This window comes from Amia ocellicauda, chromosome 20, assembly GCF_036373705.1.
Source record: "Amia ocellicauda isolate fAmiCal2 chromosome 20, fAmiCal2.hap1, whole genome shotgun sequence".
NCBI classification, from domain to species: Eukaryota; Metazoa; Chordata; class Actinopteri; order Amiiformes; family Amiidae; genus Amia; species Amia ocellicauda.
Genome location: NC_089869.1, coordinates 10,301,352 through 10,325,164, shown reverse-complemented (window position 1 = coordinate 10,325,164; position 23,813 = coordinate 10,301,352). Strand labels below are relative to the sequence as shown.

The window sequence follows — 23,813 nt, the reverse complement described above, 5'->3', positions numbered from 1 at the left end:
GCGTTTTCAGGAGAAGCAACAAGCTTCTCTTCGGGAGAAAACGGGAGGTTCATTTGTACTTGTAGTCAAACAACACTGTATAAAATATAAACAATAGTATTTCGGAAGTGGAGGGGCAGCGGAATTAGCTTTTACGCTTTCGACGTAAAAATACGGAATTACTTTTTTCCCCTGTGATTTATTCTTCCATTCTAACTGGCGCTCGGTGAGAGAGATGGATGATCTGCGGCCTAGCGGCGGCGGCGCCGGAGCCGGAGCCCAGGGACTGGCGTCGCTGTTTCCCCCGGGTCTGCAAGCAATTTATGGGGAATGCAGACGGCTGTATCCCGAGCAGCCCAATCCGCTGCAGGTCACTGCTATCGTTAAATACTGGTGAGTGCAAGCTTCAGCAGTAAACGCCGAGAAAAGCAATAATAAAATGTGAGCTTTGTGTCTTATAAAAAACAGACTTTCATTTGGAGTGTTTTTGGACAATTGTTATGGGTGTTGAGTGATAAGTTGAGTGTTAAGTTTAATTTAAAAATAAATACATTGCAAATGTTTAGTCTACAAATAAGTCTGGTTTTGAGTAATCAACATTGGTTACATTGTTACAGTATTTGTAAAGCTGGTTACACATAACGGTTTCATAGGTGATGCTGGGGAAATGTTGCAGTCTTTCTGGCCGTGCTACATTTCATGTCAGGGAAAAAGTTGACTCGCTGATTCATCTCCTTTTCCCCATTGTGCACGATTATGTTGGATAATGTAGTTTACTGTTATTGACAAAATCATGCCCTTGCATTGCCGATAATGCAAACTTAACATGTTGGCAGAAAAGTGTGTATTGGTCATTGAAACGAGCCTTTTGAGGGAAAACCTCAGGATGTCTTCAGGAAACTGTTCGAGTTTAATACAAAGTAATTTGTGTAATTGAACTTAGATGGTGTTAAAACGGTGATGTTTAATGGTAGGACAGAAGGGCATTATTGATTCACGTTTATTTATCTTAAAACTGGTAGTTTCTTGTTACAGATCTACTTCGATGTATTTTGATGTGCTGTGTGTTGTACCCTGAGAGATGCAGTTATTCTCTTTGATATGTTTTGTGACTAATATTAAGAGACAACACTCCCTTGGTCCCCAAAAATATGTCAAGGCTATATTGAGGTGCTTTCCAGTCAGAGTATCCGGGTAGTTTGCTGCCATCCATGACCCAATCAACTGTTGATCTTATAGGTTTTGTTTAGGTCCTAATCTGCAGTCGAATAACTTGTCCAAAGTTTTATTTGAGGTACTGAAAAGGGACTATGCATGATTGCACTTCAGCAAAGTTTCTTTAGCCTTCAAGATGATGGAATACCTTAAGATCACTATTTACTAAGTGACAGTATTAAACACTCAAATGTCTGCTAGAGACCCCCCTGCCTTTTAGGCATTTAAATTATTTCCTTGGTGTGTTTCAGATAAACCCTATATTATAATGATGCATATATTGTCTGTATAGATAAACTAATCTGCCAGAATACTATCCAATATGTGTCCTCTACTTTTTCTCTCTCAGGATTTTCCCTTCACCCAGATAATCGAACACTGAATTTCAAAATATGAATTCTACTAAATACATTTAAAATGAGTCATTCATGAATACAGACTCTTAATTGATTGTTTAAACATTCATGTTGTTATTGTCATACAGGCATCATTATTACCACAGTCTGCCTTTAGAGTAATCCATTGATATTCCTTCACACAGGTTGGGAGGACCAGATCCACTAGATTACATTAGCATGTACAGGAATGTGGGCTGTCCGGCGCAGAACGTGCAGGAGCATTGGCACTACATTAGCTTTGGGCTCAGCGATCTCTATGGAGACACCAGAGTGCATGAGTAAGTGAAAATTATTATTTATGTCCTGTATGATAATGTCCATCATGAGTCAATCAAACGTATATATGGTCAAACATAAAATTAAAGTAATATTTTGTAATCTTACATTTTCAAATTCCAGGAGAATTGTATCAGAAAATGAAGAAACGGACAATCTTTGGGATAAAATTCATAAAAATGCAGACTAGTCAAATTCCGCAAATCAGTAAATTTGCTTCCAACATTCACGTCTCATTTGAGGCTTTCAGCATTACAATTATTGCTAAAAATTAAAATAAAAACTTGGAGCACAGAGCAGGCAAAATGTTCCTAGCTCCAGTTCCAGGCAAAATGCATTGCTTTTTATCTTAATTTTTCTGACATCCCCTGAAAAATGTTTACTTTGATCTGTTAAGTAAATCTTTAAAGATTTTAGAGCTCAGATGTAATGAAAACTGCTAGTTCCTAATGACAAGAGTTGACCAACACTGAAGAGCAGAGATGCTTAAGTGCCAGCAGGCTAACATTGTATGGTGGTGAAACAGATGTTAAGAAAATAGGAATGAATGCATCTCCTGAATGCTGAATATCTTTGAGAAGGTGTGTCAAAACTGGTTCCAAGTTTTTGTTCCAGCACAACTCTCGACGACTTAATTGGTGGTCTTTTCTCTGTGAATGTTTGTGGGTTCTGTATCTTGAGTCAGCGGCATATTTTAAGATCTCTGCATTAACGTGAATATCTTGAATAAGCTTTACTGAGTAAATCATTAATTTAGGTACTCCTGTTGGAATAATAACTAGAAGACGCTGTGGTCCTCCATGGTTACACACCACTGGTTTCAAATGTTTAATTGAAGGTGGGGAAACCATTTTAAATCTGCAATACTATCCCAGTAGGGTTTTTAATATTTTTGTTTCTAGAGGATCATAACATGAGTTGCAACAGGGCAGGAAATACGGGCTTGGCTCTGTGGTATCAGCCTCCGCTAAGATAAAGGTGTTTAGTCAGCAGTGTCCTGGGGCAGCTTTGTTGGTGGCAGACCTCCCCTGTAGCAGGCCCTGTCCCACCATTGTTCAGCCCTCTCTGACTCTGACCAAGTTTCCACTGTCTGTATCAAGGTGGTCAGAAGAACTGCTAATGAATGTGAAGCTGATAGTGGTGTTCAGGCCACCTACTAAGCAGAGACACTAAAGGCACAATGGCCCCCTTTTAGCAAAGCATCACACTCTAGAGTTCTCTCTGGTGACGTGAAAAAGGAAAATGCCACAAACATTTGTCTGAAGCCTCATTAGACGTAAACACATGCCATGGGTGTGTCTTCTACAGCTAGTGCTTTTCTAAATTCAGACTTAAATTTCCCTGTTTCCACTGTCCAGACTTAGGAGCACCTCAGCCTGTCCATGCAGCACCTGGACGTGTACAGTGGAAACGGGGCAGTAAGCTGCAAGAAAAGAAACTGTGATTTAGTAAGGCCAACAATACAAAGATCACTCCCCACACAACTGATCACATTCACACGTCAAACTGTAAAGCTTCTTCTGCCTACAGCGACTCCTATTTTGTCTTCTTAATATAACTCCACCTCTCCTTGAAAAGCGGTACCACTCAGCAAAGCAATAGTGATGGTGTCCATTCAGACATCGAACCTGGAGCAAACTGCAGAACGCCATTGTGGCACATTAAACATTTCAGAGATGATGTTGCATAACTTTTATCTGCAGCACACTGTCAATCAATAATGCAAGAAATGAACGAACAAATACATTGATACAAGAGTGGAATTGAATCTGTGCCATGATTTATTTGTATGTATATATAGTAGGAAAGCAATGCTGGCTATACACCCTCAACTAGCTATGAATTTTGCTACTTTATAGATGTTTAATTTTCTTCTCTGCACTTCAGTGCCAAGTAGAGGACAAGGACTTGCCTTTTAAGTCTCTAGTGAAGAAAAAGAGAAGGGAGGAGTGTTGTTGAAATGCTATTTGTCTGAAGTGATGAAAACCTGCAAACGGAAACTGTCATCTAATCACAATCTGATTAAAGCTGTAATTTTTACCTGCTGTTAATATTAATCCATTTTCAATCTTCTGAGTGACAGCTAGTAAATCTTGCTCTTCTCTCAAAATCATCCCTTTTTAAAACTGGGTTGTGAGGTTTTGTATTGGGAATGTGTCTAACGAGAACATGAGTTAGTTTTAGCCTTTTTTTTTTTTTTTTTTCCAGTGGACTGTTCTTGTTCTCATTGGAAATGCAACCCAGCGGCTCTGTTTCAAACCTGATATCCCTGCTTTGTGATTCTGTATAGTCGCAGTTACACTCCCACCTTCTGGGTTTCTTTAGTGCCGTGTCTGTGCCAGACTGCCTGTCGTTGAACGGAAAAAGAACTTAAAAACAGTGGCTCTCTTATAGACTGCTGTTGTTGTGCCAGCCATATGATCATTTGAAAACCGGACTTGTCGGTGTTTGTTATTGAAGGGATTCTAGCTGGGCTTCGTGTGTGGTTCTCTTGGGCGGGAGTGGGCTGTTTCGAGAAGCTAATGGAAATCGGAGCCTTTGGAGAAGGGGAAGCATTTTTCTCATTCTTGTCAGGCAGACACCAAAAAGGAGCGTCTTGTCCTTCGCACAGTTCTGTGCTTTGATACGAGGAGGCCTTATGCAAAAGCCAAGCAGCTATTCCATTGAATTTCTTTTAGTTTAGCAGATTTAGTTTCCTCCCAAAATCTCAGAACATTATATTTTATTTTATTGTTTTGTATAGTCTGTAGTATAATTGGTGGGGTGTATATTTTACAGTCTGTTCTCGGTATAAATGGCATAGCTGTGTTTGTCGATATGCTAATGTAAGATATAGGCATGTATATTATGTGTAAGAGGTGATTCATTGAAATGAAAACAATCTGGTTTGACCCTTCCTTCTCATCCTTATTAACCAATTAAAAGACATTTAAACTAGTCTGTTTGAATATGGACAACTTTGCCATTTATAGAGGAAACGTCTGGGTCCCTGTACTGTAAATAAATAATGCAAAGTGATTGTGTGAATGTGTTGAGCAATTCAGTTTTGTTTTAAAAATTACTGTAACAAAGTCTAAGTACACATTGCCAGTTGTGACAACAAAGGTAAATGTATAACAATGAATTTGCCGCAAGAGTTCATTGCATTGCTTTAGTGTGGATCATGATGTCGTAACTGGAACGGTCCATGACTCTCATTACTTCCACTGTGCTTCTGGGGTGTGTTTTGTAATGATGATTTTTCACCTACAGATTTCTACCTACATAATATCTGGTCTACAATGAGATCTGTAATCTGGGAGTTAAGATGTTTTGTTCAAGTTTACAGTCTGAATGAGCAGATATAGATGTAGAGTGGTGACCATGACAGTCAATGTACATGTTCCCTTGTTCATCAATTAATTTGTCACAGTATCTGACAATGATCTGATGGTGCTTAACACCTGTTTCTTTAAATAACTGATCGATTGGACAGTTTAAAGTATTTTCCACTAATGCACCTGTAACTTGTGTATATGGGACAATGTTTAGCTTGCAGAATGTATACACTTCCTCACTACACCATGTTTGTCAATACTGAAATCTGGTTCAAACCACATGAGAGTAAATAGTGGGCTTTAGGACCCGTATTTTATTTTCCTTCTATCAAAACTGCACAAAACAAAAAAGCAGAACTAAAACCACACATTTACTACCAGAAACATACATGAAAATTCAAAGCAAATTAGATATTTTACAAAAATGTTGAACACTTTTTAAAATTGAATAAACAATCGTAAACATTCAATTTAAAGGTAGAGTATGTGTGTGTATACATTTATATATTTCTGGCATTTTTTAAATTATTTGTGACTTTCTGTTGAAATCTTTGAAATTCTTGTTGACTGAAGTGTCTGGTATGTTCTGTGGCAATAAATGCGAACTCCAGACATACTGAAAATGTCATCATTGCACTCCTACTTACTTATGCTCTTGAAAGCTTTGATTGTGACCAGCAATTTTTACTGGCAAAATGGAGTTCACAAATCGCTCGGTCACTTGACTGCTAATCCTGTGTATATAGATTTCTACTATACTGTAATTCTCTCTGAATATTGAATGTCATTTTCCCTTTTGAAAATGCACTGGATGATGAAGATAGTTCAGCAGGCTGAGCTATTTCAATCCTGGAACAGTATACTGCTCTCACAAATCAATACAAATGTGTTTCAGGACATAAGGACCTAGTTAATCAATATTAAAACCACCAGTATGAGCCTTGTCCTGAATTTTGATGGAGTCGACGCTTACAGGACTGCTCTTTAATGTCTGATTTGCTAAACCTCCTGTGTGGTGGTGTATCTGCATAATGCTGAATGTTGCCTTTAATAGGGGGAGCCTCTGCGCATTCGGTAATCTTAGTTAATTATGCAGTTTGAATGATGGTTTTGAATGCAGGCAATAGCTGATTCAGCAGCAGCCCAGCTCTGAAGATCTTTATTGCTTGTGTTACATTTGCAGTTAATCTGTGGTCTTTAAAACCCCAAAGGAACAAAAAAAATCTATATTCTAAAAGCCGTTCTACAATTTAGTTCTTCTACCTCTCTATGTAGTGTTTTAAATGAGTCTTGCAACACTTAATTCTCATGTATTTTCGGTTTATAATATATATATATATTTTTAATTGTACATAAGCACCTGATCAGACACTGGTGCTTCAAGTATACACATCTCCACATTTTAGACCCTGCTTTCCTCCACTGAAAATAAAGCACACTGATATTTACAGCACTGAGCTATGTTCCTGCTAATTCATCATTTTATTGGAGTGACTTTCATTTTGAAATGTGAAATGTTTTCATTGCAAGATCGTTGTTTTAATAAACTCTTAACTGAAAACAGAGCAAGGGTTAGCCTCAGGGAGGTCTTCCTTTATAGCTTGTGTTTTAAAATGGGATTGCAAGATCGTGAACCTGGTTTGTGACCCTTGTTTTTGATTAGATTTACAGGCCAAGATGGTCCCAGTGGGTTTGGATTTGAGCTGACATTCAGGCTGAAGAGGGAAGCTGGAGAGACCGCACCACCCACCTGGCCTGCCGAGCTCATGCAGGGACTTGCCAGATACGTCTTCCAGTCAGGTACGCTGAAGCACACACCCAAATAAGCAGCTTTGGCAAGAATCCCTAACCTACAACGATTTGCAGCTCTGGCAAGATCTGAATGGGCTGTAGCAGTTTTCATGCAGTTCGCATTCTGTGTCAGATCAGCCTGTTTGTGTCCTCGGCATGATGTGTGGGGATCTGTGTAGGAAAGGCCAAACAGTAGGCTTATTGAGAAATATCTCTGGGGACGTGGTACTTTTGTGATGCTCTGTTTTATACTCTCCTTATTGGGGTCAATTGCTTTTTGTCCAGTTGCAATTCCATCTGAATTCAACCTGCACATTTCTACCGCTGTCATTCTGCTTTTTATCAATTGCAACACTAGTTCCGGAATGGAATTCACGTAGGCTCTGATGGATAATTGGAGCTGGGGCCTGATATTCCATAGATAACTGTTGCCAAAGCCATGGAAGAGCTTTCTCCTGGAGGAGCTTGATGCATCTGCCAAACATTAGTGTTCATTCCCAGCCCCGCAGCCATCCTCATCCAGTGGCCCACACCACACCTCACGTCAGAGAGAATAAAGGCTCCACAGCTGGGCCATTGTCTGACCAGTCAGCCAAAATAATCCCCATTGACTAGCAGGGTATCCTTCAGCACTGAGTGTGAAAACCCCAGCCCATAGAGCCACTGAAGGAGTTGTTTACAGTAAGTTTCTTCACTAGAAGTAATATAAATAGATGGTTGAATACTGTATTGTTAATGAAAAAAGAAAGTTAAAGGAAGATCCTACAATGGGATAGCGTGAAAGAGTTTGATGTTCAAAACTCTGACTTAAAATAGCATTAAATAGAGAACATTGTTCTGCAGATCAGAAAGCAACAGAAAAGAAAAGCACAGAATGAATACCCAATGGAGCGTTTTCCAGCGCCCAAAATACTTATCAAGAAACCATTAGCATCTTGGCAGTACAGTAGATAATCTGTTAAAAGAGACTTCCCATCAGCTTTCGGCAAAAAGACTGCCAAAATATCTGTCTGCTGAAACTTCGTTTTAAGTGAATATAGCATTTCTGTGCGGCTGTTTGAAGTCTGTAGCTTTAAAAAACACTAAGACGTACAGAAACACAAAACACTTATAACTCTGGACTACGTACTTTTAAGCCATAAAAACGTCCCAGGGAGAATATTGTAATGATTTATTTGTGGTTTGAGTTTTTTTTTTTTTTTTTTGCCCTCCTCCTTTATATGTAAGTAATTGTGCACTGTTTCAAAACTGTCAATTTAAACTGATCTGTATATAGCAACAACTGGGGGGCATCTTTGCAATCGCTCCATGACATCAATGGCACATTTGTAAGCTGAGTACGGTATTTCGGCAGACAGTGTCAACAAAGTCAAGTTAATGTTTCCAGAAGTAGCTTGGGGGCTGCAAGGAAATGTCAGGTTAACAATTAAAGGCAAAGAATTTTCAGTGCAATTATAGCATGATCTGCTGTTGCCTCACAATAGAGGGAGCTGGCTTACTAAGAGGTGTGTGTGTGTCTCTCTCTCTCTCTTTTCCCTGACTGGGAGGAGGAGGTGTAAACCTTCTGATTTCTAACTTATTTTCCTTTGCTTTAACACTGATCAGAAAAGCCTTTCTCATTGGATTTTCTTTTTCTTCTCTAGTCTGTTATGACGGCAAGAGAATATTTTTATTTTTTACCCGTCAGACTGCAAAAACCTGGTCCTTTTCATGTTTTCAATTTGCTAGGTCTTGTGAACCCCAGAGCTGCCTCTAATGTATACATTAGAGAGAGGGGCTGCAGGCTATTCTCCAGCTTACTTCACTCCAGCTGGGGTCAATTTGCACCTGGGTGGGCTGCAGTTCTCAGCACAGATTACTGCAGGAGCCTCTGTGCTCTCGGCTCGACTGAAACACCGGGCCCTGGCAGATGCATTCCCCTGCCAGCTCCTACAGTTACAACACGCCTCCTCCTTTCCCCCGCTTCACTGTCCCTCACCACCTTAAATTCAGTGTTAATCCATGCTTCTTTTTCTCTTTCTCCCTCCCCCCTGGTCAGAAAGACATGCATAGCTTTCACACAACCATACGAAGGCAGTTCCACAGCTTACATTCCTGTGTGCTACTGGAAATGGGCGTCTGGAAAGTAGAAAAACAACATGGACCCATTCGTTTTATTTTATAGCCTCATGCTGGTGGTTCATATGAATGCAATAAATAGCCATTCTGATCTATGATTGTACATGCCTAAACCAGGACCACAGCTAAAATGATCCCCCCATCCAAATATTAACTAATGGGGTCAGTAATCATGTAATAAAGGCTTCCTGATAATGGTCATTTGATAGTTCCTTTGCAAATAGCATGGTTTACCTTCTCAGGACTTGCGGTCTAGTGGTACAAAGTGTTAAGCCCCCCTTACTTGCTGTCGGTTCTTTATCAGTTCCCTCAGCTTTCCTGTATGGGGGGCCTGCTGCTCTCATTTACTTGGTTGCTTGGAAACAAAGTAAACACTAAAAAAACAAAAATGTAGATCATTCAGGAGCAAGTAATGAAACTTTCAAGTTAAAACGGGGTTAAAACTGTCCCAGAGACCATCAGAGCCCAATACTTTGTTGCTTATGGTGTGGTTTGCAAAGCAGGTTCCTGCAAAGTCTAAAAGTTAAACATTTTAAGACTGGTTATATTTTTACTCCCATTTTGCCAGATGATGTTCACTGGGCTGGCTAATCTGACCTGCTACTCTTAAAGGCATCTCTCTCAGCAAGCTGTGACTTGTCCAATCTCTGTGCCAGTGGCATCCCTAATGCTTCTTCTCCTGGGTGTGTTAATTAATGAGGATTATTTCCAGGAGGTTATTCTTCACTTAAAAGAATGTTTATGACTGCAAAGATTTGGGGAGGTGAGTCATTGGGCCGGTGTCGGGTGAATTTAAAGCAAGGTGTCCTCACTGGCTCATATTGGTAACACCCACACCCTCTAGCAGAGGGGGAGCTTGCCAGATACTACCCTGTATGCTTGATTTGAAATTTAAGTGTGGCGAACAGTGGTGTTGTCTCTGTACCTACAGTGCTTGCAGTATGACATCAGTGTATGAATATAATTTCCTTCTTATGAAATCTTCATCAAAAAGCACCCAAATAAAGCAACTCCAAATGGGTTTACGGGCATTGAATACAATGGCAAGCAAACTGTAATCTACTGCAGACCAGAGCTACCATTGTTACTCATGAGCTTGCTTGATTGTTAAAGAGTCTATTAACAGAGCATTTAATCCTGTAATCTCTCGGGCTGCCTGTGCTCAGTGTGGGCAGGCTGAGTGATAGCGCTGGTAAGAATGGGAGACTGGCTGGGCCCACAGTGACGCAAACAGGTGGGCTTCCTGCTGTGACATTAGCATGTGAAAGAGCCAGGCCAAGGCAAGGCGGAGTTTCTCAGTAGGACCTGGCTCAGCCAGGCAGGGCCACATAGAATTGAGTTAGCAGTTGATGTTTAGTAGGTCTTGGCGCCGAGATGCCTCCTAAGAATGGCTTCTTTGTAGTCTTCGGTTTCTGCTTTCAGGACTGCTGCACGGTTTTGTGTCTTCGCCGAACACTTAAATCCTCAGTTAAAAAGAATGTTTATTTTGTTTTTTTGCTTAAAGCAGGATAGTTTTGTTCTTATGTTGTCTTTGTTAACTGCTATTTAACCATGGGACTGAACAATGTAATGTTTGAAAATGCAGATGACATTTCCCCAGATGTAAAATATGCCTACAGAATTGTTTCTCCCAGGATATTGTATACGTTTTGAAATTTAAAGTGGAATGGAAGTTTGAGGAATCGGTAACGATGCTTTTATCTAAGCATGAATGGCTCTAGACCAATTTTTGAGATTGTTTCTGCTTGCAGATTCTTCATAGAAATGGATAAAGAAAATCATCCAGCCCTCGGTTTAAAGTTTTCCATTTCTGTCAGAAGGGCAAGTGCTAGTATCAGGAGTGCAATGTTTTGCTCCGGAAATCCCGCTGTGAAGCAGGGAAGTGGTAATGCCAGATCGGATCCACAGAGCACAGCTGCAGCCAAAGCCAGAAGACAACGGTGCACTTTTAGAGTACCCTATTCAATTAAAAAGGTCTAATTAATCCTATAATCAGTTTTTGTTGTAGTCAGTGCTGTAGTGGTGACTGAAATAGTGGTTATACTCTAATACCTGGCAGGCAATTCATGGGGTGGTGTGCTGGCGATTCAGGGAGTGGGGTGGCGAACAAACAACAAGATTCATTATAGGAATTACAGTAGGTTATATGCAAAATCTTCCAAAGTTATGTGGGCATATGCAAAGTTCCCTTCAAATTACGTTGACATAAGGCATATTCCTGCGTTTGCCCTTGACTACACCACTGGTTCTAGCCTCCTAAAGTTACAGATGTACTAGAGTATTTTTTAATAACTGCAAATATGTAATTTATTACATCCTCAAAATTACATATATTTGAAGGGTTTTATTAAGTGGAGCTGAGGACTAGGCTGGAACCTAGAAATTGGTATAAAGTGGATCAGATATTGGAATATCAGGGTTACTCTATGAAAGGATAGGCCTTCCTGGTCCTTCCAGGGCTGTAGATATAAAATGTCAGCTGTCAGAAATAAAATCGCATTCATTCAACGGTTTATTCATTTTCAGATGCTTTCAGGTGATCGTTTTTATTTTTTCCTTCTTTCGCAGAAAACACATTCTGCAGTGGGGACCATGTTTCATGGCACAGTCCTTTAGACAACAGTGAATCTCGAATCCAACACATGCTGCTAACAGAAGACCCCCAGTTACAGCCTGTGCAGACCCCCTTCGGCCTTGTTACTTTTCTACAGGTAAGCCTTGCAGTGTGACGGAAGAAACTTCTTTTGGGGGGATGTGGCATTTTCAGGTTCTCATTCCTTTATTAGCTATTGTATTTTGACTTCTAAATGTTTTATCAGAGACGCTTTTTAACATTTTCCTACTGTACTACACTCCCCACCCTCCCGCTTCCCTCTCTCCAGATAGTCGGGGTTTGTACAGAAGAGCTGCAGGCTGCCCAGCAGTGGAATGGCCAAGGCATCCTGGACTTGTTACGCTGCGTCCATGTGTGAGTATTTTGGCATACCTGCCCAGGTGTACTGTACTTTCTTCTATGTTTGAATATTTTAAGATTAGATGCATACAGCTCTGGAAAAAATTGAGAGCACTGCAAATTTTTCTTAAATCAGCATCTCTACATGTATGGCAGCCATTCCATTCATATTTTTATTTGGAATTTGGGAGATATGTTGTCAGTAGTTTATAGAATAAAACAAAAATGTTAATTTTACCCAAACGCATACCTATAAATTGTAAAACCAGAGAAACTGATAATTTTGCAGTGGTCTCTTAATTTTTTCCAGAGCTGTATTGTTTAATACTTACATTTATTGTGTGCTTTCTCTTAATTATTTAGCAGTGTCTTCAGTGCATTAAAATGTGGCCTTTAGATAGAGGAGTTTTACAGTGTGTTTTTAAGACAATAGGCTATTCTTTGTTTTTGGCGGGGGGTTGTTTGTTTTAGTTTTCCATGTTTATCTGTCAGTGAAGCCCTGGTCGCTGCTGTTTTCTAATCCATTACCAACAGAATTCCTTTTCCTTCCTCCCTTTTGTCTGAAGTGCGGGGGGCCCGTGGCTGATCACAGACATGAGAAGAGGCGAGACCATCTTTGACATCGACCCACACCTCCAAGTAAGGCTTTTCTTAGTTTCGTAATACATTCGAGTCAGGACTGATAAAGAAAGAGATGATAACTGAATACAAGAGTTGATTTCAGTAACGGTCTTTCTGTATGCGTTTCCTAATCACAGCACAATACCCCCCCCTGCTGGTGGTCATGTCCCAGAATGCACTTTTTAAGGGATTCTCCTAGACCAGGCTGAGGGTTTTCAAGTATTTACATGTGCTGAATATTGTGCAGCAAGTATTGGCCCAGATTATGCAGCCTGGGCCTGTGGTGATTTTTGCTTGGTTTTGGTTGCTGATTTGAAGCAGGAGAGAGTGGACAAGGGCATTGAGACAGACGGCTCCAACCTGAGTGGCGTCAGTGCCAAGTGCGCCTGGGATGACCTCAGCCGCCCCCCCGAAGACGAGGACGACAGCCGGAGCATCTGCATCGGCTCCCAGCCGCGCCGCCTGTCAGACAAAGGTGAGCACCGCTCGGGGCACACTGTGGTGCACAAACTGAGGCGGATTGATCGACTTTATGGGGAAACTGGGAAATGTGCTTCAGATGTGCATAACAGATTTTTTTAAACCTGAACAAGGTGTTCCTCTCCAGCCAAGTCCTGTGCATAATGGGACATCTTTTAAAAGCAGGAACATAATCAAAGCTATACAGCATTTTAATTGCAAAGGTTATTCCCTATATACTGAGGGAGACGTATGGTCACAACACATTCCCCACTGATTTGTGCATTATGCTGATGAACAACGATGCATTACCTTCCCGTTTTGTCCATGTTAAATGTGTTTACAGATTATAAAATAACTAGGGTTCAATTCTACAATAAGAGGCCATGTATTGATTATTGGAATGTAGCATGCATCATCTCTACATGTCAATCAACAACTAGTAGGTCCACTCCTGATATAACAGCCTTGTTTTGATGAAGTGGACTTTTTTCAATGGACTTCTTTGGTGTGCTTGTCTGTAGACACCGAGCAGATCCGAGAGGCCCTCCGGAAGGGACTGGAGATCAACAGCAAGCCCGTGTTGCCTCCCATTAGCGGACAGAGACAAAACCATGACCGGCCCCAGTAAGTCTTCACATGCTCTTAAATTCTTTAGCCAAGTTTACCTCTTTCTCCCCTATACCCAGTGTCTATATGCACTAGAGTTTTATGACAAGTTTCACTCACTGCCTGAACCTGTCTGAGTAGTTTGTGTAAAGAAGCTGCCTCTCTTCAATGTATCCATGCTTGCCTGGAAAAGTTACACCCTGCAGTAATTACATCCTTTGTCTGCCGGTGCTACCATATTGCTGGAGGGCCAACATCATGGCTATATTACTGAACTTGCCTGTCCTGCATGAGAGATGTGTGTCTTTAAATGGGAAAGGAGTAATGTATTGTAGTCTTGCACAAGAGCACATTTTATTGTGACCCTCCTCTGAGTGTCTGTGGGGGATGCAGATTGTTTCTCAGGATTGGTGTTCATTAAATTCTTCTGATTCTCTGAGAGCTGTTTGTAGGTGACCTTGGTTTACTTTTGTGTGGTTGCCATGGCATACACTCCCCCCCCCTCCTCCTCCCTTCCACACTTATAAATATGCCGTTTCATATATAAAGTGCCCTCGATCTTTTGTAGTTTCATTAAGTAGTTGCCTAGAAACATGCATCATGCATGTAACACATTTACATGGTTTTGTTCTCTGAGGCGGAGAAAAGAAAAGAAAACTACTTCTTTATCTTAACTTTCCCACAGAGTTCAGTCTTTGACAGCTAATCCACTCATGTCCTTCCCTTCTGCATTGTTGTAATTTCCCAGTCTTCTGAATTTAGGTAGATGTATTCCTCTCAGGACAAACACATAGTGCATGTTGGGCCCTACTCTCTCTGAATTGCAGTGCTCAGTGCTGGGGGTGTTAGGTCTGCTGTACAAGACTGGGCTGAGCTGGGCTCCTCAGCTGCCCCACTAGAAGAGGGATGAAGCCTTTTCTGTCCAAAATGACCCTTCCACTGGATCCAGAAACTTTTTTTTTTTGTCTCCATCATGCTTGCTCGATTTTTGGCCCCTAACATCTGGAAGGTCCAGCACAAGGGTGGGTGGGAGGGTGGTCGGTGTTGGTTCAGTCTGGACTCACGGTTCAGGCCGTAGGACAACCGTTTTTGTAATGAAACTGAGCAATCATACACCAGGTTTTGTCTGCTCTGAACTGATCTGACTAACGGGAGACATGGAGCCAGGCTGCTCTCTCACAGGGGACTGGTTGTGTCGGTAACCTTTAAGGGAATTGCAGGACAGGAATGTGAACAACTGGAGTTGCAAACAGGGTTTCTATAAGAGTGAAGGGTGTGGGACGAGGGGCTTGTCTAGTGTAGGCCATAGTGTGACCTCTGTGGTCAACAGTGCTCTGTACCCCCCCCTGCTGGACCTTAATGCTCCACAGCAGTGTGAAGATTCACACAAGCTTCTCTGGGAGGGATAAAACCATTTTAAACCCCAAAATGTAATCTGCACTGAATGACTGAATATATGTGTGTATCATGTGTGTGTATGTATTTTTCTTTTCTTCCCAGAACTGTGGAATTTTATGACTTCCTGCCACAGTAGTAACTCACTTCTAGAATGTCTTAGTGGCAGAGCTTTTCCAAATGGTAATGAATTATGTGTCCCTATAGATAAATCGGCTTTAACCAGACCCATTCAACCTGTTGTTAAGAACTGTTTAGTATGATGAACTGTCGAATGTAGATTGCACTGAGGAGAGTCCAAAGATTTTCTTCTAGTTTGTTAAAATGTAATTGAAGAAAGCCACCTTTAAATGTCTGTTGGCAGTCGTTACTTGTAATAGACAGTACTTACATTTATATAAATATTTATCATTTTGCTCTGGTACAAATCTCCCCCTAATTTCTCCATAGACAATCAGTGGGCCATTTGCAGAGCCAGCAGACGGCAAGGTAAGCACAAACCATGAAGAAAGAATCTGTGATATCTTAGAAAGCCTGTTGCTTTGTGTTCGTCCCCTTGCATTTCATTTAAGCATTTTGTTTTGGGATTAGATGGATTAAAAAAAGGGGGTGGTAGTATCAAAATTACCCCTGATTATATTTTTACGGGTAATGTTGTTGTGTTTATATTCAAAGAGCTTTCAGTTAGCAACAATGTTGGGTGATCCAAGCAAGGTAGGCGACAAATTGTGAAAACCACTGTGTGCTAGAACAACTTTGTAGTCACCTTGTCTATATTCCTTGTTTCCAAGGCTACACCTAGACCTCCCTTTTATTGGAGAGTTAATATAGCAGTCAGTCTACTCTCGTCAGTCATTAACTGGAGACCTCACGGAAGTTGTCCAGGGGGCTAATAGGGGTGTAAACTGTATTTTGTTTGTTCACTCCAGAGCAGATTTAGCAGGGGCGTGATTGCTCGAGTTGACGGATTATGATGGTCTTTTAAAAATGGTATTCGCCGGTAATGGAGCCACACATTTTGAGTGTTTGGTTTGTTGGTGTTAATTTGGGCACGGGGCACAGGGTGAGACTGCATCCCCAGCACCTACAGTTTGTCAAGTGCCAAACACAGATTCACCACATTCTCTTATCTTATCTCTCAGGCAAGAGGCTTTCAATACAGTACTGTTCAGCTCTCTCCCTCCCTAATAGATCTGTACTTCCAGGCACACCTGATACTGGAACAGCAGTCTTATATTGGCCCAGTAGCAGGTGTGTCTGGAGGTACATATGGCAGGTGGGAGGCATTAGTGGTAATGCCACACCAGGCTCATATCTGGAAAGGTAGTCTTTTATTTTTTATTTTTTTGTAATATGTATATGCCACTCTGAGAGTTGGAGATTGTCTCTATAACTGAGAAGTCTGGAAGGCCAGTTAACATTTCTTAGGTGAAACCTGCAAAACATTATGATCGGTTAGGTTTTTCTCAAATCCCCCAAGTTAGCAATAGCTTACACATTAAATAGTACCCCTCCCTTTGTCATAGAATAAACGCAAGGAGACATGACGTGTTACTGCAGTAGACTCATCCTTTTGACATGCAGACTTCGTGACCCCCCCGTCATCAACAGTAATGTCTGGTGCTATGATTTTCTTTTTCTTTTAAAACAAGGGGGAGAGGGGGAGAGGCCTGTTATCTCCTGTGTCAATTAATTAAAAAAAAATCTTGTCAGACCTGTTACTGAGATGCTATGAATTTCTCATTTGTGGTTGTAAAAATCATTCCTGTCACTTTAAACATGACACCTTCAGTGTGGAAAGTATGGGTATGTTGCATATTTTAATAGTTTTTTTTTTTTTTTTTTTGCATCATTGGAGATTGTGATGACTCCTGGATTCATTATTTATTCATATTTATTGTCTTCCCTGTGCTGCTCTGCAGATGTAATTTCTCAGAGGTGAAAGGCTGTGTTCTGTGTAGCCGGCTGTTTCTGTGTTCAGAAACCCTTCTCCAGATCTTTTCACATAAAACGAGCCTAGATTTTCAAAAGGCATAAAGATCATGCCAGCTTCAGACTTGGATCTACACATGTTCTCTACCAGTGTAAATCAGAGTTAATGTCCCCATCTGGGTGAGTCCTCCCAAAAGCCTGTGATCATCTCTTTTTGCACAGCTTTGTGTTGTTTTGCCGGGCATTGTGATCAGTAGGAACCTCTTAACCATAGACGTGTGTCCGTGTCACAAAGGGGAGGCCCTGGTCAACCTGTGTGCTCCCGTTCGCAGGAGTCGCAAGGACAGCCTGGAGAGCGAGAGCTCGGCCGCCATCGTTCCCCACGAGTTGGTGCGCACCCGGCAACTGGAGAGCGTGCATCTGAAGTTTAACCAGGAGTCCGGGACGCTCATCCCACTGTGCCTGAGGTAAGCAGCATCCTCGACAGCTATGCACTCGGGGATTCTCTTCAGCCTCCAAAAACGTGTTAGTCCGACGTTGCCACCTCTGGCCTTCTGCAGGGCTCCTTTGCTGCAGTCAAAACGTTTCCTTTGGTTTCAAGTTGGCGCAATACATAAACCCTGCATTCACTAAACCCAATCCAGTCCTCCAGAGCTGTGGTTTGAATATTTATGGTCGTGTGTAGTTGATGACATAAAAGATGCATTGAACTAGCAGTTTCTATAAAGCATTTTTGAGGCTTGTAGTGAAGGCTTACATTGGTTTAATTAATCACACGGTTAAACCAGTGGATTGCTGTTCAGTGGAATGAAAGCCAGGACACCGACCCTCCAGGCAGTGATTGTGACACCCCTGGCATAAACCTAACCCGAAGATTGACAGTTCTGTTAGATGGTGCGGTGCCTTCATGCTGTTTTATAGGGAAATATAATTTCAAACAACTACTAAATCACACCTTGATTCCATTTTTATTTTAACTTGTACTGACAAATTTCCTATAGTTTTAGGAGGTGAGGAAATCTGTACATTTGAAATAGTACAACTTATCAGAGTAGCAAGTATTCGGATTCTTTTGAAAATGGAATACATTCCCAACACTTGACATTCCTGTGAAGTTCTCCTATTTCATGTTGATATGGTAGTTTCAGTGTTCCCTTTGTGCTATAAACTGAGCTTTAGTATCCTGATCCACCCTTGTAAAGCTAACGCTGTTTACAGATTGGAGATGGGATTGACATGAAGAAATCTACCTGTTGTCTACTGTAGGGAGATGACAGGAGAAATAAACTTAACAAATCTGAAGTATTTTCTCATTACCAGCCATGTTTTGTTTGTTTTTCTAAGGCCACTGATTTAAATGTCTTGCACACAGTATCCATATGACGATGTCCACAAAAGGAGAAAACAAACGCTACTGAAACCAATTTGCAGTCTGTCAACAGTCTTTGCTTTAATCGCAGAGTGCAAAAAAGACGCACAAGGTGCCGCTACCTCGGTGCCAGCTCACACACCGGCAGCTGCTAACTACCACCAGCTGCTCTCACAACTGTTTATCTCCAACACCGCAACACAAGCAGCACGAAAAGAGCCACATCTTCTCACACACTGTATACACTGTTGACTGCCTACACCTCCCACATGACCTAAGTGACTGACTTTTTCTTTGTCATTTTGCCTGCTTCATTAATCTTCCTTCCTGTTCTGTTGTACGATCATCTGTTTTTGCATCAAACTCCACTGTCCAATTAACAATCCAATCAGCTCTTCGGAAGGTGTGTGTGTGTGTGTGTGTACATATGTACGTACATACGTGGAAATAAGAATATCTTGGCCAAAAGTGAGAAGAACAGGCCAGTAACAGATGATTAGCCTAAGTATTCACTTTCCAGAACACCCTCCAAGGACTGTAAATGAAACTAATCCCAATGACAGAAATTCACAATTAAACTTTCTGTTCTGGCTCCTGTACCACAAAATTATAAGTATGGACATGGTGTAAAAATAATGTTATTAAAGGACTAAACTGTGAATTCAATCAAAATGTTGGCTATCAAACTGTCTGGATAAGTTGAGCAGTTTTATGAATCCACATTCAGGATCACAGGAACAGTCAATTTTCCCTTGTATTCCAATTTAGATGGTGGGGGGGTGGTTGGGGGAATCTATTAGCGACTGACAGTGGATAAGATTGGAGAAAACTGTGATTTTATCAGTTCCTTAACTCCCCTCTCCCAGGTGTGGGTAATAAGCCTAGCTGACACTGAATGCCTGAAGATGAACCGTTTCCTGTCATCTTTTTGTGTAAAAGGAAACTGAATCCTGGGTGATCTCACAGAGAGTCCTTTGTGCAGAATAGAGACTGGCGCCACTGTGTTTCGGGGAACAGCAAGTCCAAGATTGGTTCTTTCTTTTTTGTGTGTGTGTGACAGGTTAATAGGTTTTACTTTGTACAAGTTGTGGAGAGTAAAAGAAAAATAAGGCAATTCTGAAGGTAAGGAAGTTTAAGTTTCTGTGGATGATTTTTAAAAATATTGACGTTACCCTATTCATATTGTGTACGTATAGCACATTGTATATAAGCTTTGGGAAAACACAAACTTGAATCTTGGATCATATTTAAGCATGTTTAATATCAATCCTCATGTTTTCTTTTTCCTGTAGGGGTCGTCTGCTTCACGGAAGGCATTTCACATATAAAAGTATTACTGGCGACACTGCAATCACGTTTGTATCGACAGGTGTGGAGGGGGCCTTTGCCACGGAGGAGCACCCGTATGCTGCCCACGGGCCCTGGCTACAGGTAGACAAGGCTGAACGGGGGGCCTCTACTGCCCATTTCAACCATGAAAGTATAATTATCTGCAATAAAGATAGATTAGTTATTCCGCCCTCCCAGCTGAAACCGGTAGTGCATTCCTGGGTCCGTGGGAGTCATTTCCTGCTGAGATCTGCGAGGTAGATCATGCACAGCTATAAACAGCGCAGACCTAGCTCCCACGTGAAGAAAAATGCATCATAAACCCCAGGCAGCACAGAATCCCAGCAACCAAGGTTACATAAGACACACTCCTGCCAAGTTAGGCCACGGCTTAAGAAACCACGACGGAAGACCAAAGGGATATGAAAGCAGGCGCTCTCGTTCTCCTGGCACTGCCTCGCTTTGTGTGATGAAGGATCTATAATAACAAACTCTGATGAGCAGTTTCATAGCAGAGAAACTGAAGAATATGAAGAAAAAATGTCTAATGTAGTATAATGGTCTAAACTCTGGGTTTCTGGATTTTTGTTTCCTGCAGATATTGCTGACAGAAGAGTTTGTAGAAAGAATGCTTGATGACCTCGAAGATCTGACTGCTCTTCTGGAGGTATGATTTTATTTCCTTTATTTTTATTTTTTTGTTTAAGGCTATAGTATAGCTTTTTTGTTGTGGTTTAATTTTGTGTTATTTTACATCCAGCCCTGTGCATATTTATAAGAATACCTTAAGGTTTGTCTTTACTTGCTTATTCATGCTTATTTTCATTTACTCCAGATATTTTAAACCAGTTTCCATCTGAAAGGTGTGCATCATTTCTGGATCATTACCTCCTTGGAATATGTTCCCAATTAGTTTCTTTCCACATGGCCTAAAATGCTGTAGTCATTTTTCTTGCATCATGATTAGATCTTTTTTTATGTATAATCTTAAGATGTTCCACTACTTGCTATTGTGAACTAGAAAGCTGAGACAAGATGTGTACTGTAGATTTATCAGTACAGGGTATTTTTACTAGCAACATTTTATCATCCCCCTAAATTCATAGCATTCCCTGTTATGTTGAAGTGAGGATCACTAACTTTCCCTGATGTAGGCTGGATTTTGCTTCTATTTGTTTTGGGGAGTGCGGTTGTTTCCTACAAGCAATTCATTGATAGTTAACCAATTGTCTTTACACCAGCCTAACTGCAGCCATTCATTCAATCAGAATAAATGTATATGCACAGAAAATCACAGTAACAGAAGCAATGGGATGTTCTTCCCTTTATGCACACTACAACTAATCTAGATATCAGTGGATAGTGATTCTTATAAACCCAATTCATTATTAAGCAGTGCCTGTTCTTAGAATGACTGCATATGTATTTATTTGTATTAATTAATTCCATTGCCCTTTCCAAAGACTAAACTGCCTAAGGAGTACAGCTGGCCAGAGAAGAAGCTGAAGATCTCCATCCTGCCCGACTCTGTGTTCGACAACCCTCTGCAGTAGCAGAGCGGGGCGCGCTGCAGACCCGCCCCCCCATCTCCACGCTGAGCCAGGCTCACGCGCATCTGACACGAGTACGAGCCAGCGGAGACCAAACCCTCACAAACCACCACCGACGCCACTTCAAGGGTTTGTGTCCCAGCTGTGGCTGGGGAGGGGCTAGGTCCTATTGAGGTGCCCATTTCTCCCCACTCCCATCTGCTACCGTCCCCCTTCCTGCTCCACAGTCCTCTTGGTCTTCAGACGATGGTTCCACTGTCCCAGAGATCCAGAACTCGGTCTGGTAGTCTTGTTGGTCTTGCCCAATGCAGGTTCTGTGTTCTCGTGTAGCTGCAGAAGGTTCTCAATGTGTGTATGCTGGCCAGGCTGTTTGTAGAGTGACTTTTTTTGATGTACTATGGAGATCATTTAAAACCCATGAAAGCCTTGACCTTGGTATACAACCCTGGGTAGCAGAGGGTGCTGCAGAGCTGAATATTGGAAGGGACCAGACCAGGGCTCTAAGCAGACTGAAGAGGAGCCACATCTGCCGTGCTGCTGTGTCAACACAATTAGGGGGAGGCATGTGTACTGTGCCCTTATAACAAGTGATACTAACAGCAGTAGTTGCTTAGGTCTAATAGATTTATGGAAATACAAACAAACAAAGTTGCACATTTAACCAGTGTTTTCTTCACAAGATTCTGACTGAGAAGCAAACCAAGCCATTCTGTACCACTTTCAATTGTTTAGGTTTTTTTTTCCAATCAACGTTTACGAGCATGCCAAAGATGTATTCAGTTGGCAGGTAACGTATTTTATTCGGACCAGATTCACACCTGACATCTTTGTTATACTGTCTTTTGTTTTCTGGCTGTGGAAGCCAATTCTGAGAAACATATTTTTTACTTGATGTGATCTGACAAACTGTTCCCTTATTCAGTGCCTACCTTGATGGATGCATGAGAAAATAACAGAAGTGTCTTTGCCAGCATGTATAAACCACATCTAAAAGAAGGTTATTATGCATACCTTTTGGATTTTAGATGCAGATCCCAACTGACTTGTTCCCCTTTAATCAGATGAGTCTGTAAAGCATACGCCTTTAAACTGAACAGTTTCCAGATGGCGGTTGTAAATGATGAATGGTGAGGTGTGAAGGTAAATTTGCCCTTTTGGAAATTAGATTCCTCCCAATTTCCAGTCCGAACCCTGAGATAAGAATCATTAATTCAGTTTAGCACTGCCCCTGTTCTCATGTTGGCCTGTGTCTCCAGGAAGAGGGTAATCGAGGCTCAAAAAGGGTGCGTTCCCGCTGAGGAGCACCGCTTCCTGTGCATAATCCCAGTCATGATCTGCTGCCTCAGCAACACACTGCTCAAACTCTGTGGAAACGGTCAGGGCCAGGGTGGATGACTTGAAACCGAAGCATCTCCGAAACCACAATTGGGATGCAAAGTGTACAGCCATCTCCCATCACTGGCCTTGATTGGCACTGACAGGGCCAGCTGCTGATTGGGCGCTGGATGGATTTGCAATCTTAAGCCATGTACATGGTAGAGCTCCTGGAATCTTTTATTACATTGGGATGCCAACTAATAACTCATGTAGTTCCAGGAAAGCTGGCAAGGAATCAAGCCTCATTAGAAGTCAAACCACACGGGTTGGTTGCAAAGTGCTTCTGTTCTCGTCCTGCTAGAGTTTTTTCAGAGTTTGAACACACGGGTAAAAACGCTTACGGTTCTGCCCTGACTGCTTCTTTATACAGCTGCCATTTTATACCCAAAGTGAAGTAGCTTGGTCCTATCCAAATGGTTTTCCCGGTTCTTGGTTACTTTGGCAAAAGTACTCTCAAAGTTCATGTACTATGAAACAGATTTTTTTTTTTTTCCCCCCCTTGATTTCCAATACAGTAACTGTGTCCCATTTAGGAAGCGCTGTGGAATCCTTTTTGTAATTTCTGATTCTAATCTACAGCACCTCCATGGGCACACTGCCCTCCTATTGACTCCCAGGTGTCTGTAACAGGTGGACACTGAGACCCTTTATTCCATTGTGATGCCTGTTATAGCTGCCTGGTTAGTGTACGGATCGTGTTTGCAGGCAGATTGTTCACTTCCAAATTCCTCTCTCGTCCTCCCTCTACGTTTTAGGCCTTATTGTTTTAGAGTTTTTCAGGGGATGTTTGTTTACCCCTCAATTTGTACTCGTCTCCCTGACTTCTGATCAAGTGATAATGCATTCCATCCTTGTCTGAGTGATGGAAAAAAGTGATGGAAAAATTGACTCCTGCTTATTTGCCAGCAGTGAGAGACCATTTGCAGAGATTATTTTTTCCAGTAGACGAGCTCTGTGTTCTTGTTTTTAAATATTGTAGTTTAATAAAGAAAAAAGTTACAGTATATTTTAGTGCAGATTTGTTATGCACATTGACTTTTGTAATGCTGTTTTCATTTTTGTTGTGGTGATTCACTAAGATGCCTGTTTCAGTAATCCTAAATGCATTAAAAACTATTTACAGAT

General features: G+C 41.4%; 1 protein-coding gene across 2 annotated transcripts; it reads left to right on the top strand.

Moving 5' to 3' along the window:
• The first annotated feature begins 3 nt into the window (after positions 1 to 3).
• sufu (suppressor of fused homolog (Drosophila)) lies at positions 4 to 23,813 on the top strand. 2 transcript variants are annotated; one of them, XM_066693521.1, is made up of 13 exons: positions 4 to 372; positions 1,736 to 1,870; positions 6,849 to 6,985; positions 11,663 to 11,805; positions 11,977 to 12,062; positions 12,614 to 12,686; positions 12,987 to 13,143; positions 13,652 to 13,754; positions 15,582 to 15,620; positions 17,396 to 17,530; positions 19,725 to 19,863; positions 20,360 to 20,428; positions 21,225 to 23,813. In XM_066693521.1, the coding sequence occupies exons 1-13, from the start codon at positions 215 to 217 to the stop codon at positions 21,312 to 21,314; spliced, it is 1,464 nt and encodes a 487-aa protein (XP_066549618.1). In that variant the 5' UTR covers positions 4 to 214; the 3' UTR covers positions 21,315 to 23,813. The 2 variants fall into 2 exon arrangements, with proteins under 2 accessions (XP_066549618.1, XP_066549619.1); XM_066693522.1 differs by lacking the exon at positions 15,582 to 15,620.

What these genes read in the sequence shown, in the direction of transcription:
- sufu (XM_066693521.1), top strand. Translation starts at nt 215, where the DNA reads ATGGATGATCTGCGGCCTAGCGGCGGCGGCGCCGGAGCCGGAGCCCAG. An exon ending in ACTGCTATCGTTAAATACTG is followed by an intron (nt 373 to 1,735) that starts GTGAGTGCAAGC and finishes TCCTTCACACAG; the next exon opens with GTTGGGAGGACCAGATCCAC. An exon ending in ACATCGACCCACACCTCCAA is followed by an intron (nt 12,687 to 12,986) that starts GTAAGGCTTTTC and finishes GCTGATTTGAAG; the next exon opens with CAGGAGAGAGTGGACAAGGG.